At 38.0% G+C, this 16,542-nt stretch overlaps 2 protein-coding genes across 3 annotated transcripts in view; one reads left to right on the forward strand and one right to left on the reverse strand.

The window, feature by feature from the left end:
* The window catches only part of LOC306988961 (uncharacterized protein), a 220,421-nt gene extending 216,129 nt beyond the window's left edge, over positions 1–4,292 (forward strand). The window contains exon 5 of the mRNA XM_079594210.1: positions 4,180–4,292. Coding sequence (XP_079450336.1) covers positions 4,180–4,187 — 8 coding nt within the window. The 3' untranslated portion in view covers positions 4,188–4,292. The remainder of the gene's footprint in view (positions 1–4,179) is intronic.
* Positions 4,293–4,442: 150 nt separating this feature from the next.
* Positions 4,443–16,542, reverse strand: part of LOC306988955 (T-lymphocyte surface antigen Ly-9-like) — a 108,748-nt gene continuing 96,648 nt past the window's right edge. The window contains exons 2-5 of one of the 2 annotated variants that reach the window (XM_079594200.1): positions 13,424–13,750; positions 10,150–10,464; positions 6,640–6,756; positions 4,443–5,111 (exon numbers count right to left, since the gene is read on the reverse strand). In XM_079594200.1, coding sequence (XP_079450326.1) covers positions 5,041–5,111; positions 6,640–6,756; positions 10,150–10,464; positions 13,424–13,750 — 830 coding nt within the window. In that variant the 3' untranslated portion in view covers positions 4,443–5,040. The remainder of the gene's footprint in view (positions 5,112–6,639; positions 6,757–10,149; positions 10,465–13,423; positions 13,751–16,542) is intronic. The other variant, XM_079594198.1, reaches the window with a different exon arrangement.

Genomic DNA, 16,542 nt, shown 5'->3' on the forward strand with positions numbered 1-16,542 from the left:
GGTGTTATTAGAAGATAAGGAATAAAAACCAGGATGTGAAACTGAGTCACGACATCAGTATTTGAGCTTGTGGTGGCAAACACAATTATATCACTGAATAAGAGGCAAACATTTCCAATAGTCTTTGATGAGGTTTATTTTTTTGCAGGAAAAGGCCAGCAGTCGTACACACACACACACACACACACACACACACACACACACACACACACACACACACACAGAGTGTCTGCAGAGTGTGACAGTGAAGGGAGGGCATCCTTCCTCCTTTATAGTCTTGACTTCCAGAATGTTCTTTCTAGGCCAATGATGGTATTACATGGAACAATCTTTGATGACTTGCTCATCATATTTTATCCTCCTGTCACGTACCAACTCTCTTTACCATTCCAATACATATTCCACATTAGAATAAGGTTTGTGTGTGTGCTCTTTAACTGTCATATGATGGTCACACACATCTTAAAGATAAAATTTCTTCCACAAGCTTCATTGCTCTTATCAGTGAGTAGCACGCTGACTGAAGGAGTCTTCTGATTGGCTGAAGAGTTTTTCTCACCCGTTTGGCTCTTTCGAGTTTCATGAAATCAAGCTTTTTCAGGCATAAAGCCATTCGATGATTTACCTCAAAGGGTTGAAGAAAATCATTCACGCTGTTTTGTTCTGTTTATTTTTATGTTCTAAATAGGCAATATAAAGTCTTTGAAGCATTAAAATTATTTAGATGTTTTATATATTTATAATCTAATCTTGTTCTTCAGGAGTGTTTAGTGTTGAGACTGATGAGATAAACGTCCAGTCAACATTCCCATGTGGGTCATTCACATGGGCCATGTATGTTAGCCCATAGGGACACATGATGGGTCAACAGTGGGCTCTAATTGAAGCTGTTTTAGATGTCCATTATGGGCTCACTTGGGTCACAAATGTGTGCAAGCTGTTTAGCTGCGGTAGTTCGGCTGGCTTCATTAAGTTTATCAATTGTTACTGAATTCCAAAAATGTTCAAGATTATCCAATTATATAAAAGCAACAGTAGAACTTGGTTCATATAAAATGAAATATAGCCTACATATCTTATCTTGATAGTGAGTTTATATCCCTTGACACACAGGTGATATTGTTCAAGTGTGAGTGAGGGGCGACCATTTATTTTTCTCAAATGAGAAGCCGGGATTGGAGGGAAGGCACACGCTAATCATTTCGGCTCATGGGGAAGGTTATGAAACTGATTTCCTTTTGAGCACTTTTTTTTGTAGATAGGCCTACATAAATAAAAGTCAAGGACCATGAATTATTATTATATTAAATTATTATATAATCATGTAAAACATATGAAATACTTAAAGGTGCAATAGGTGATCTGGGAAATGTTAACTTTAGCCTGCTAGCATTGAAAGCATACAATCCCACCTTTATACTGTAAATGGCCGTCCAGAGCCAGACCTCCTCCAAAACACATTCATGCGCACAGACCAGAAGAGAGATGACCAGAGACAACGTTATTGGATTACATCATGTGTCATTCACCGGTGAGAAAACTTGACAGTACAGTGAGTAACAGAACTACAGTAATGAACATAAATAACTGTTTGCCTGCCATTCTCACTTTATCTGTACTGTACAGTGTACATGAATGCACTGATAACGTATGATATTTGAATGTGTGTGTATGTGTGTGTGTGTGTGTGTGTGTGTGTGTGTGTGTGTGTGTGTGTGTACTCTTGTTACAGGATGTTCTGAGGTGAAATACTGCCACGCAGGGGAGGTAAAATGACCATCTGTCATCCAGATAATCGATGGAGATATTCTTCTGACATTTTCTGTTTATCTGTGCCTTAACCAATCAGAATCACTCAACCTGACGTGATGATGTAGTTTAGTGACCTGTGTGAGAGTGTAATTGCTGCTGTAATAAGTGTGTACGGCAGCGGCCTATGAACTCCTCGCTGAGTGTTGAAACTGACTTCTGCTGATCAAACTGCAAACTATTCTTCAGTAAAAATTGATAAATTTCAGCAACTCGGAATCCATCCACCCTGTTCACTCTGACACCATAATATGGTCTGAGGACAACATCAGAATAAATAAGCTAATTCAAACGTTTCTCCCTTAATCTCGCAGCGAATCACGCTGTAACGTTACTGTCTGACCAAGCTGAATGGTCAGTGCGACGGGCAAATGCTAACGTACTTAAAGAGATTTTAGGAAACTTTTCTGTGGCACCAGTGCGAGCGCTAACAAACCGTCGCACCGGCAGAAAATGAGCTGGGTTTAGTTAGTTATTTTACACTATAAAAAAGAAACATCTGGTTTTAGATACACCATCTGGTGCACCTGGACATATCATCAGTGATGTAACCTAAGATCACGGGGGGTTTCGGGTCTTTCAACAATCAGACCCCGTCCCCTAGGCAACCCAGCCGGGGTGATCAAGTCCCAGCTTATGTCCAGGTAGCGCTACTACCCTACACGCCATGCCTCTCCTCTCCTGATCCACAGCCACCTTGATGCTACTTCTACAGCATCAGTGGCCAACTTGATGGCCCTTCGCTGGTTCGCCCCTGTGATGCCAAGCATTTTGTAGGCCCTGCAAAGGGAATGGCCCACAAACCCTCGACATCCCACTTCGACAGGTTGGCATATTGCCCGCCACCCATTGCTCCGGCAACCCTCCACAAGCTGGGAGTACTTTGCCCTCTTTCTTTCATTGGTCTCCTCCATACGGTCCTCCCAAGGCACTGTTAACTCCAAGAGAATTACCTGCTTGGAGGACTCTGAGGTGAGCACAATGTCAGGCCTTAATGTTGTTATGGCAACTGCTTCAGGGAACTTCAGCTGCTTGCCCAGATCAACTGCCAGCTCCCAGTCGCGCGCCGTTGCCAACAGGAGGTCCCCCGGGCAGCTGGTGTTGACTTCTCCCCAGCTCTGACAAAGACTATGGTCTTCACTGGGCGAAGGCTCTTGCTGTGGCTAATTCCACTGCAGATAGAATCCGCTACGGCTTTTAGGACCTGGTCATGCCGCCAGCAGTAACGCCCTTCGCCCAGGGAAGTACTAAACTTTGCAGTGGGAGTACTAAACAGTATTTTCACCTTTTATTGTTTTTTTTTTTTTGAGCCAGTACATCATCGATGCTGATAAATTATGTCTGGCAATTTTACTGTTAAGATTAGCGTCACTTCAATGGTGGAAAATGCTATTCTAAAAACAAATATGTTTAGCCGTAGTAGAAGACTGATGTTACTTGAGAATGTAAAAAGCCGTTGGTCTTACCTTGTAACTTGTGCGCTTGTTGGCTTGTTTTTTTTTTTTTGGACTCGACGGGGGGCACACGGTGATGACATCATAAACGTTGATTGGCTGAGGCAGTTGTTGTCCCAAGGTCATCATAAAGATATTGGTCTCAGGACAGCTCCCACTTGGCAAAATCAGGACGTGCATGCGTGCTGCATCCTTAATAAGAATCGATGAAATGTTAAATCTAGAGTGTGTCCACGATTGTGTGTGGGTTCATCTACATGCTGAGTCAGATCAAAAGTTTTTTAAACAGTTTTGATTTATTTTGCCATATTGTTTTCTGCATTATCTATGTGAATGCTAAAATCTCCAGCATTAGCAAAACAGTCAAACTCTGAGGAAATGGTTGACAACAGTTCTGTAAAGTCCTCAGCAAAGGCTGTAGATTGTTTTTGAGGTCTGTGAATAATAAGTAAAATGCGTAGAGCACCTTTTAACCTATTAACGGAGAGTTACGTATAATTGTCAGAATTTTATCGTGTAAGCTTTATGATTCAAACAATATGATTTATAGTAATTTATAGTGTTAATGTTAAAGGAACACGGCGACTTTTTGGGACTTTAGCTTATTCACCTTATCCCCAGATTTAGATAAGTCCATACACCCTTCTCATCTCCGTGTGTGCCGTAACTCTGTCTGACGCACACACCGCTAGCCTAGCTTAGCACAAAGACTGGAGGTAAACCACCGGGTGTATGATAGGGCTTAAAGACCCTCCATTATAAACAAGACCATCATTCAATGTGAGAAACTTTGACTCATAACCCATAATATCTATTGTTGAATTTGCAGCAAATTTCTGTCATTTATTCATTTTGAGCTCCTGAAGTTTTTGCATCTGAAACATCGGCTTTGTTTTTCTCCTTGTGTTCCTTACAGAATTCTGAAATGACGGAGGCGGTTTATACACGTTTCACCGCAGATCAATGATCAAACTCTCTGTGATTCTGTTTCTTTACAAATTATGTGTTGATCATCGTATTGACATTTGTTGGGAGTACAGTACATAAATCGCTATATAAATGAAAGGCATTTCAAATAAAGAGTTTTAACTCACTATAAATCAGTATGTGTCTGAGTAATATACTGAATTCTTTAAATCTATTATTATACTATTTTGAAAACAAACATGCAACACAATTATGGCAAAACAAGCATTTATTTGCATAATACTCAATGAGAACTGAAAAAACTGTTCAGACAGTAAGATCATTTGTAACTTAAGGATGAACACAGAATATCAGAGCGACGTTCTGAGCTTTTAACACTTCAGTCCTCATGAAATCACTCACTTTACATTTAAGATTTCTATATTCTTACAAGGTTTTTAAGAAGGCAATCATTTGAAAGTATTTAAGCATACATTGAATAAAAAAACAAACAAATGTAACAGTGCAAAAACATCAAATAAAAAATAAGCCATCAAGAAAAAAAGCATATACAGCATATACAGAAGCATATATCAAGTTCAATTTGAGTATTTCTAAAATAATCTGTAAAAATGTAACAATAATCGAGCCTTCTTACAAAGTGCAACAAACTAAATCACCATAAAGTAGTCAAACAGACTTTTAATACAAGAACAATATGATCAGCAGAAGTGTAGAAGACAGAGTTACATTAACTTCATAATGAACAAAATAATGTTTCTTTTTATGCCAAATCAAACAAAACTCTTTATGTATTCATCTCAAAAGCACACATGTGGTTTGACTTCAAACACTGTTAATGTGTATATTGTTACAGCATATCATCACTGTTTGCAGTCTCATCTTTCAAAGGATCGTTTGTTCCGTTATTTTCCGCAACATCTGTCAGAAAACAAAGAAAGAATCACAGAAGTTAAAAGAGAAATAAACAGTCTTACGTCTGCATATAACACTGACGAAGCATTGCATTTCAATTTACTGTATTAACAGTGTTCATTAAATTAACTAATGAAGCCATATTAACACAGATTTAATGCTGAGTGTTATCAACAGTGAAGTCAGGGCTCCTGCTGTATTAATTAAACTGTTTGTTTAAACAATGAATCTTTTCAATCATTGTTAAATTTACTCGCTTAACAGACCAGGAGTGGCACTGAACAATTATCAATGGATTGATAAAAAAAAAAAAAAAAAAAAATAATGTACATTTAATGAATTCCTTCATTTTATTTTAAAGTGTCACTCCAAGTTTATTGTGTTTCAAACAGTGAAGAATCTACTCAAACGGGAAAATTAATATATTATAAAAAATATTTAAATACAATAATTAAATCTGTGAAAACTAAACAAATCTTTCTTTTAAATGGCAAGTTAGTATAGAATATACAGTATGAGATTGCTCACATGTGCATCTTTTTCCTTGAATATATTACAACAAGGTTAATATCTAAATGAAGGTCAGTGTGTCACACAGGGAAAAGTATTTGTAAGAATTCTCTGTAGTGAAGCCAAGAAAATCTGACAAAGCATCCTGAGCAGTATTTTGATTCCCTTGCAGGTAACAAACACATTTTTTCATCTTTTGTAAAGCTTTAATTTTCACGGGCATATGAACAACAATCTGACCGACATGTAAAGCAGCCGATCACAGTTCTTCTTGTCTATAGTTGCTAACTTGCTACTATACGTTCAGATTTGTTGTGAAAACTACCTTTACATTTATACTCAAAAGCACTTCCTGTATCAATCTGGTATCTTGTAAACAGATTTTTAGAAGGCGAATAAAGCAAGCCAATCAGATCAGATCGTATTGGATGGAGAAAGTGTTCTGCCAGTAATTTTAGTCTGTGCTGAAGTTGCTAAATAATCTTATCAGACCAACCAGCTTCATTATCTAATTTTAAACATTTATTGTTCAGTGTGCAGATTTGTGTTTGCAGTATGAACTTGCAGAAGTACAATGTTGCTTCTAATTAATTATACAGCAATTGTATTATTTTATTATTAATTGTTATTATTCTTAGTTAAATACCTAAGCTTATTTTTTGTTAAGTTGTAAGAAATACGTGACCTCTCTATCTCAGGACATGTCCAGGATATGATGCACTATTTACTCTTCAGTCTAAAGTTAAATAGTTTCTTTGTAATGTGTTTAATATACATTTACAATATTTAATATCTTAATTATAGATTAATGAGGCCACATCATACACAGACACAACAAATGGTGCAATTGTTGCTGAGATCAAACACTATCATATTTGCAAATACTATGTTAAGTTTGAGTTTTCTACAGACACACAGATGCAGATCACAGATCAGTGTCTGCCCTTCATCTGTTATTGTTTAACAGTATTCAGACTTCACTCAGGTTTATTTCCAAATTATGTGACCTGTGGGTGATACTTACCCTTAGGCCTTTTTAGTTTATAGATCTTCCAGCGAAGGTAAATTACACCAGCAACTGCCAACACCAGCAGAACAGCGACAACAATCCCTGCTATAGCACCTGGAGACAGACCTGAATCTGTAATGATAAAGACAGACATTAGTGTGAATGTGTCTGATCTATAACACACTATAAACATCAGCACTATATATCCTGAGTGTAGATCTGACACCGTAATGATAAAGACAGACATTAGTGTGAATGTGTCTGATCTATAACACACACTATAAACATCAGCACTATATAACCTGAGTGAAGATCTGATACTGTAATGATAAAGACAGACATTAGTGTGAATGTGTCTGATCTATAACACACACTATAAACATCAGCACTATATAACCTGAGTGTAGATCTGATACTGTAATGATAAAGACACACATTAGTGTGAATGTGTCTGATCTATAACACACACTATAAACATCAGCACTATATTACCTGCTTTTATATGATCTGAGACTTTAAACCCCGCTTGACAATTGTACTGGCTACTGTATACAGGCCACCAGGGCACAATACAAACCATCAAAGAATTTGCTGATTTTCTATCAGAGTTACTGGCTGCAGATAAAGTCCTAATTGATGTAGATAATGAAAAAGACGCATTGGGATTTGCATTTAGAGACATTTCCTAACTCTATTGGAGTTAGACAACACATGTCAGGACCTACTCATTGTCGTAGTCATACTCTAAGCCTAATATTATCACATGGAATCAATGTTGATGCCGTTGAAATTCTGCAGCAGAGTGATGACATAGAGTTGAGAACCCCTGATCTAGACCGTCAAAAACATTATTAATACTGATAGCATGCCAGTTGAGATGGACTCTGTAACTGCATTGATGTATTCATTATTTAGTGTGTTACTTTCCTGGAAGTAGTTCACTTCACTCTTATTTGTTGTTTAAACTATAAAACAACTTTAAATGAAAGAAAATATTTAAGTAAAGTTGAAGTCCCCTGTCATTTATTGCACCCTGTAGTACCTCGGTTGTCTTTAACAAGTCTACAACCCCTCCAGAAGCCAGTCCTAAGTGAGTGGCGCCTTGTGGCTCCATCACAGACTGGCACACAATCACTCTCCAGTACATTTTCGTTCACTGTTACTTGCTGCTGGAATGATCTACCCAACCCCATTCAGAACGCCAAATCCCTCAAAGAGCTGAAAACTCTGAAATCGTAAGCACTTAAATATGCAATAGGAGATTCTCTACCGAAACATTTTTTAATGGTTGAAAGTCTCCTCATATCCTGATAGCAATCAATATGTTAAGCGGCCTTAATGTATTTTTATAATAAATATATATATTTTTGGAAGGTGTAGGCCCATAAAATGTTTGTTCAATCATTGCATTCGATCTGAACGAAATGACAGCATGTGTTCCCTGTCCGGCAACATGTTTTTCATGTACACTGTACAGGCAGAGCGAGAATGGCAGGCAAACAGCAACCTAACTTTCCTTCTGAACTGACAACAAGTGGCAAGTATCCACATTTCAGGTTTAACAGCATGTACCGCTGACTTATGCAGATAATTCAATGAAATTCGACTGTATTGCTGCTACAGTATGTCCTGAAATCGCATATGAATAAAGCTGAAATACAGTGCATTCTTTCCTTTATGCCAACAGGTCAGCTTCATTTCTCAATCACATACTTGTATATCCAAGCAAGCACTTTCTAAACTCTTTCTTCCCTCACTGTAGGGTACAACAGGACTAAAGGCTCCACTGGGGAAATGGCTCCTTTGATTTGATTTTCCTCTAAACCACTACGGTCACAGGTCTAATCTGTTTCTGCTCTCTGTGACCGAGGCTGAATCCAAAATTGCCCCCTAAACCCTCATTTACTATTCCCTACGTTATTCCACTAATACTGTTCACTTGAAGAGGTGAATGAAAACAAGTGAGTGAATTCAGACACCCATTGATCGAAGGCTAGTGGGAGTGTCGCATAAAGAGATGGGAGGGGAAGCGTAAACTGCGCCTAATTATGTATTCCGCGTTATGATGAAAGCGCGCCTCTGTTTTGCGCTGAAAATTCACCGCCTCTTAAAAGCAGGTGTAACTTAGGAAGCGGGTTTCCTGGCCTGTGCCCTGTTAAATGCAACTTTTTCTTTGGTACGGCGCTTGAGGTCCCGCCACCTCTTTTTTACCTCTTCCACCTGTCTGCGGGTCGAGGATATTGCATTGATTTTTTGTGTGATTTCGGTCCAGATGGCATTCTTTTGTGTGGGTGTGGAATTACGGCTTTGTATGATGTTTAAATTTGCTGTTACCTCATGAACAAGCAGATCAACCTCGTTATCGCAAAAAAAAATGTGCTTGTTTAAATACGCGCAATTTCCGGTATAGTGGGAGGGGACGGGCGCTGAATACCTGATGAACTGCAGGTTTGGTAAATAACACGCACACTGCGGTTTCACATCAAGTGCTTTCTGCGTCTTGGCCATGGTGCTATTAACGCTGCATTCACAAATGTACGTACATCTGGCCCATGGTGTCTTATCTCATGAGCTCCCTTGTTTGGTCCATGCTTATAAGTCCTCAGTTCTCCCTCAGTGTTTGTCGTTTGTTGTTTATGTTGGTTTGTAATGCTTTCCAGTCTCCAGTATATGTCATTAAATTCTATTTCCTAGTGTTTATCTCCATCTTCGTGAGCTTTGTTACACACACCTTTACAACTTCATGGCACAAAAACTTGCCGCCGCACTTTGCAAAACATTCTAAAATGTGTCTGATCTATGACGCAATTGTAGGCAGCAGAGCAAAGTTGATTCTGCGGTAATTTGATCTCATATTTGAGTTTTCTTTTTTTAAATCCTGTAGATTTTTGTAGGCACAATAATTATCATGATAATAAACAGCTGGATGACTGCTCCATTTGTTGACATGACATGGTTTTTCATGACATTTTTTTATGATATTTTTCATGACATGACATTAAATTTTATATAATAAGTTGGGTTTCCTCAGAGATAGTCACAATTTATATAATGAAACCATGATATTTAAAAATATGATATTAATCACAATCGATCATCATCTCGATCTATAATAAATCTATGTTGATTTATTATGGGATCTCATTCAATGCTTTCAGAATCTTTATTTTTAAAATAACTTTTGTTTCTGTATTTTTAAAAAATATATATATTAATAACATACTTTAATGACAGTATATTTATTGGAAAAAAACTTTTCTGTTTTCACTTTTCCTTCGTCCATGCACTTATTAATCTTTATTCTCTATTTAATGCCTTCTTATGACGAATCTCTTTGTTACGTACCGTATTACCCCTAGACATCTTAAATAGGGAGACATAACAATCAAAACATAATAACATGTCCAAGTTTTTTTCTGCACAGACTTGAGAATTGATGACTGAATTGAACACATATTAATGACTGATTTAATGCAATCACATTTTATAGCATGGCAAAAAATAAAACAAACAAACTCTACTCACTCCTGACAAGACCAATTAATCTTTTGTATTTGTTGAATTTGCTGATGCTGGTCTGTAGTTTATAGACACCAGGGTCTGTGTTTGTGATATTTGTGATGTTCAGAGATCCAGTCTGATTATCCAGCTGCGGTCTGTCTCTGAATCTCCCATCAAGAACATCTTCATATAATGAGAACTCACTGACCGCTCTGTTGATTTCATCTATACGGGTGTTTTCAGGTTCATACATCCACAGTATCTGATCATCTCTCTGTGTTTCAGTATCAGTCTGAAGAGTGACCGAATCTCCTTCCATCACTGACATAATCTTCATTTCTAGAGAAAATACAGAAACAGTTTCTATGAGATTAACATTTAATAATACTTTAAGTAATTTCAGTGAACACATGCAACTTTATTAGTCACTATATATATATATATATATATATATATATATATATATATATATAGAGAGAGAGAGAGAGAGAGAGAGAGAGAGAGAGAGAGAGAGAGAGAGAGAGAGAGAGAGAGAAATAACTACAATAACAACCAAGTGCATTGAATGTTAAAAAAAAAAATCTACAAACCAGTATGTTTATAATTGTAAGATCGGAAATAATGCAAGACATTTGCTTTTCACCCCTCTCTCTCACACAAGGACCATGCTGATAGTGATCTGGGCCTGTAGGCCAGAGGTTGTGGACAATGGGGGAATTTGTGATTGTCTGATTGGTCAGTTTGAATATCTCACACCTGGGTGTTAGTCACATGGTCGGGGGAAAATGACGAAACAGGATTGTAACTGTTCTTCTGCTCTTTTCGGATGCTGGCCTGCTCTTGAGGAAAAGGCGCTCTGCCTTTGGCTCTCTCTCTCTCTCTCTCTCTGATAACATTTTACATTTATGCTGGGTACAATTAATGGTTTAAGTTATTATCATATGAACCTATTTTGTAACTATTTTAAGTGTAACATAACCTTATATTGTCATATTCAACCTTTTTAATTCATGGAGTCAGATTAAAACGAGACAATTGCATATGTTAATGTGTCTTACAGTTTTTTTGGATTGCTTAAGCACGATTATCAAAACAGGGCCCGTGTTTTCAAAACACTACACACAATTAGCAGAACCACACACCCAATTAGCAAAACACTACAGATCCTTTGCATAATTAAACACACTTGTAAAAAATATACACTTCTGTTTAAAAACCACACTTTGTTACCATATGAAACACACACGTTTCACATTACTATTCTCTGTTTGCACGAGTTACACTCTGCTGTGATAAACCTAAAACACTTTTAGCACTTCTACTTCCCTATGATTAGAGTAGGCTACCATCAACAAAGTATATATAATGTAAATTCACCAAAAACTACACAAGACAATGTTGCAGACTGAAGAAACTCATTTATTTCTCAACACGCCCAAAATGTTGACATGGAGATTCATAATACTGTAACAAAATGTCACTTTACGTATTGTACTGTAAGTTTACTGTAAAAAAATAAAATAAATAAAATAAACTAGACATTGTCTCTTCGCCTAGCTGGATCTGGCTAGAGAATTTCATCGCAAGCAATGTTGCAATGTTGTCATTAGCAAGACACCTTGGAAAGACGAATCCATCCTTGCATTGCTGCTACCTCCATCTGGTCACAGGCGTCCTCCATGGCTTGGATGAGGGGTATCTCAGCCTGGAGACGGAGATCATATACCTTCCACCGCCATGCCGAGAAAAACTCTTCTATAGGGTTGAGGAATGGAGAGTATGGTGGAAGATATAAGACGGTGAAATGTGGATGTTGCTGAAACCAGTTCTGAACCAGAGCAGAGCGGTGGAAAGACACATTGTCCCAGACAACAATGTATTGCATATGAACTCTGCATATAATCGATTTGATTTGCTGCTGTTAACGTTGTGCAATTGGTCCAAGAATGTAAGTATGAGTGCTGTGTTGTAAGGGCCCATATGGGCATGGCGGTGGAGGACCCCATTCTGTGTAATGGCTGCACAGTGTTATATTACCCCCACGTTGCCCTGGGACATTGACTATAGCCCTGTGGCCAATGATGTTTCTTCCCCTCCTTCGTGTTCTCGTCAGGTTGAACCCAGCCTCATCTACGTAAATGAACTCATGCTGGATCTCCTCTCCATCCATTCGTAAAACTCTCTGAAGAACAGTGTCAGGCAAAATTGTGCAGTTCAGTGTAGATCTAGTACCTTTCCAGTCGAAATGTTCTTATCACACTTGCCACTGTGTATCGGCTTAGATTTGGCTGTACTCGCAGTCCAGCCTCCCTCAGCGTCAGGCCGTGGTTGACAACGTGGTCAACCAGTGTTGCGCGGATCTCATTTGTCAGATTCGGTCCTCTTTGAGCACCTTCTTGTCTTCCTCATTCTCCTCCTCATCTTACTCTTTCTCTTTCCATTGTGCTTGAAGACCGATAAGCTCACCTGCTGCTTTTTATAGTGCTTATACACCTGATTGGTGTGTCTACAATTAAGCAAACAAGTGTTTCCACACCTGATGACTGTGTTGAACCAATTGGTTTGACGGTGCGGTAATTTGACAGTCAGTGCTTTGGTATTGCAAGGAAGTGACTTCATGATAGATTTTTGTGTGTAATGTATGTTAAGTGTGTTTAGTGTTTTGCAAATCACTGTGTGCAGAGTTTTGCAACAAGTGTGAGGTTGACAATGTGCTTATAGTTGTGCAAATATAGGCTGATGTTTTGCTTCTTGAGTGTAAGGTTTTGCTAATAGTGTACTACTTTTAATTTTAGTGTGTAAGCAATCCAAAAAAACTGTATTTAACCAAATTACTTTGCGACGCTAAAAAGACTAGAACACGCGCGTCCCTCACTGGCTGGTCGGAAACCGGAAGTTGGGCCGACCAGCCGGATCTTACATAATTATGAAAATATTCTAAAATAATATTAGAAATTAAGAATTATTCAACAAAACAGACATTTAACATAATACAACTTTATATGCCTCTTGTTTCTTCTTTTTTTAAAGTTGTGAAAATAACTCTAGATTCCTCTTTGCTGCAACTCTCTGAAGCATCAATGTTATAGTTCTGTCAATCGATAGTATTTCCACACACATTTCATTTGTTACACATTATTCTCTTAACTTACACTCATAGCTGCATTTTTTTATTTACAAAAACAACAACAGGTTTTGAAGAATAAACCTCTGATTATTCCACATCATCTAAACTGTTCTCAGAAAATGAATCGAGATTTTAATCCAGTCATCAGATTGTAAGACTTGAGTAACTCACCTGTGACAGTAACACTGAATATGTCTTGTAGTGTCTGAGCTGTGGTCCAGATCTTTAGTTTATAGAGTCCAGTATGGTTAGTTCTGCTGTTTGTGATGGTCAGAGATCCAGTCTGATGATCCAGATTCAGTCTGCCATTGAATCCCACATCATCACCCTCAGATGTGGAGAAGCGTCCAGCTGCTTTATTCATTTGAGCTATGATTTTACCACCAAACCACCACTGAGCTGAATCATCTTCTGGTATTACAGATCGAGGTTTTAGAGTGACAGAATCTCCCTCCATCACTATCAGTGTCACATCAACTTTCTCCACACCAAAAACACCTGGTGGGGGGAAAATAAATAAAAGATGATCAATCCTGCCATTTAGGGGTTTTTTTTAATTCAGTGCAACAAATGTTACAGTGAATTTACCCCGATACACAGTGTTGTTTCATTATTGTACTGGGTGCTCTTTATGTGGCTGAAACAGAGATATGGAGAATCCAGAACTGAGTCTGTGTGTCACTGCTATGTCCTGGCTCTGCTGTTATTTAGTTTACTATAGTTTGAAACTGGCATACACAGACTCTGAGCATGCTTTTTAAAGTTCATTTTTAATGTTAACCACACTTTACACTTTACATGTTTTATATAAATTGTAGTATTTCTAATTATTATTATAAATAATTTTTTTATTATTATTATTTTATATAAAGGTGGATTGCATAATATTTCAATAAATAGGTTTATCACACATCAACCTAACTTATCCAAAAATATTTTGGTTAAAGTAGGGAGACTGGGCATAGTTGCAACATGTTTTTTTTTTTGTTTGTTTTTTTACTTCTATGTATTTTGGAGTTCTTCTAAGCCAGTGCATTCAAAATATGATTCAGTAAAAAGTGTGTGATTAAATGGCATACCTGTTATATTTGCAGTACAAACCGAAAATGTGTGGTTTAGTTTCAAACACGAGGAGTTACATTTTACAATTCATACCCGACCGATATTTAATAAAATAAAAAGAGTTGTGCAGAATATTACAGGTCGTCGCCGCCCTCTAGTGTTCACTACCAAACAAACCCATGCACATGCACAACAAACTTCCCCCAGAGCCCGTCTACGGAGAGCCTGTTCACTCCCTATTACAGTTTTTTTCAGTCGCTAACAAGCGTTTGTCCAGCCAGTTGTCACATTTTCAAAACTCTAAACACAATTAGCACAGCATCGGTCTTTTGTGGCCATACCATTCACACATTTCATGTCGTTTTCAAACAATATGCAGTCAGTGAACACATTTCCATAATGCTTACATTTTCTTAACAGACAAGCTATACCTCCCAACAAAACTATGGATTGTTTTTGTAGTATTTACGGATGTTAACACACAACATCCCACAATAGCAAAAACAATATTCCAAACCTTAGATACAGTATAAAAACCTCTGCTTCTGCAATGATCAGTTCAAAAACAATATATCTCAGCTGATAACAAACAAACAATTGAATAATTGACACAGAGCTTATTTATGTTGGGTAAATTGGGCCAACCACAGCTGATTCCAGTCTGGCTTAGACTGGCTTAGAGTGGCAGGGGTTATTTTTTTCTATTACATTGACACTTATACAGTAAAAGAAGGACTGTGAGGAGTGATGTTTTTGGAAACAGAAACAGAAAAAGACAAACACTGTAATGTCTGGAAGAGGAAAAGTAAGAGCAAGGGGCCCAGTGAGAAGAGCAGGCCCAGTGAGAGATGCAGTGAGAGATGCAGTGAGAGATGCAGTGAGAGATGCAGTGAGAGATGCAGTGAGAGATGTAGTGAGAGGTGCAGTGAGCCAGTGGACCCTATAATACCGAGCGCATCCTTGCCTTTCTCAATGATCTCCACCAGCGCCTGGGTCCAGAGCAGGATCAGGAGGGTGAAAACATGAGGACCTTTGTAATTACCTGGGACAATGTGGCTTTCCATCATTCACAAGCAATAACAACATGGTTTGAAGTCCACCCAAGACTGGTAAGTCTCTTCCTTCCACCCTATTCACCTTTCCTCAACCCCAGAGAGGAGTTATTTTCTGCATGGAGGTGGACGGTTTATGACCATCAACCACATGACCAGATGTCCCTCCTTGAAGCCATGGATGCTGGTGCAGGGACATCACAGTTCATGATTGCCAAGGGTGGATCCAACATACCAAGTGGTTTTATCCCAGGTGCATCGCCTTGGATAATATCAGATGTGATGTTGATGAAAACATGTGGCCTAACCCTGAAGATCGCAGAGATTAGATACAGTAATTTTGTGCTTTTTGCTGTTGTTTTTTTTTTGTTTTGTTCAGAATGCTCTTATGTGTTTCATGGATATTTTGTTCACTGTAAGCAATACTGTAAAACTTTTTCTGTTCTATCATACCGTGTTTCTACTGTACCTCCTGTAGTAAAGAGTAAAAGGAAAAAAACTGATTTGCTTTTTACTGGAATGCTTTTGAATGAGAACAGTACTGTACATGTGAACATACAGTTCCCAACCAAGAGATTTTGTGTAAAAACGGTGGATTGCATGGTTTGCATGCAAATACCTGTAAAACTGAAACATAAAAGTCTATGCAGTTTTTGTAATGTCAAGAATAGCCAGTATTCTGAAACCTGGTGTACTTTGATTGACTGCATGTACCTTGTGAAAAGAAATCAAGTGTTATTCTTTGACAGAATAATTTCATTTTGAGTCAGATTTCCAGTGTTTTGGTAAAGTTAGTGTGTGCAGAGAAAGATGTGTTCTATTTTGAAATGAAGAGTTAGTATAGGCTATATTTAACAAAATGTGTTTTTGAGAAGAAAATTAACCAATTGGCCAATTGTGTAGGTGTGAGTCTGTGTTAAGAGTTTAGAAAAAATATCTGAAGTATGGGTAAGCGCTTGTTAGCGATTGAAAAAAACTGTAAGTCCTATTGTACCGAATTTTGGTTGTAGTTCCACCAGAGTTCCACTGGGGGCGATCGCCCCCGAGTGCAAAATGAATGGGAGTCTATGGGGCTAGACGGCTAAATTTGTCCCTTTCAGCCGATTGCCATTGAGAAATCTCAGATTTGATTGTAGGTTTGGCAAGTTCAACATGGGTTATAGGTCGAAAATTGAA

This window comes from Phoxinus phoxinus (genome assembly GCF_949152265.1).
Source record: "Phoxinus phoxinus genome assembly, chromosome: 20".
NCBI classification, from domain to species: domain Eukaryota; kingdom Metazoa; phylum Chordata; class Actinopteri; order Cypriniformes; family Leuciscidae; genus Phoxinus; species Phoxinus phoxinus.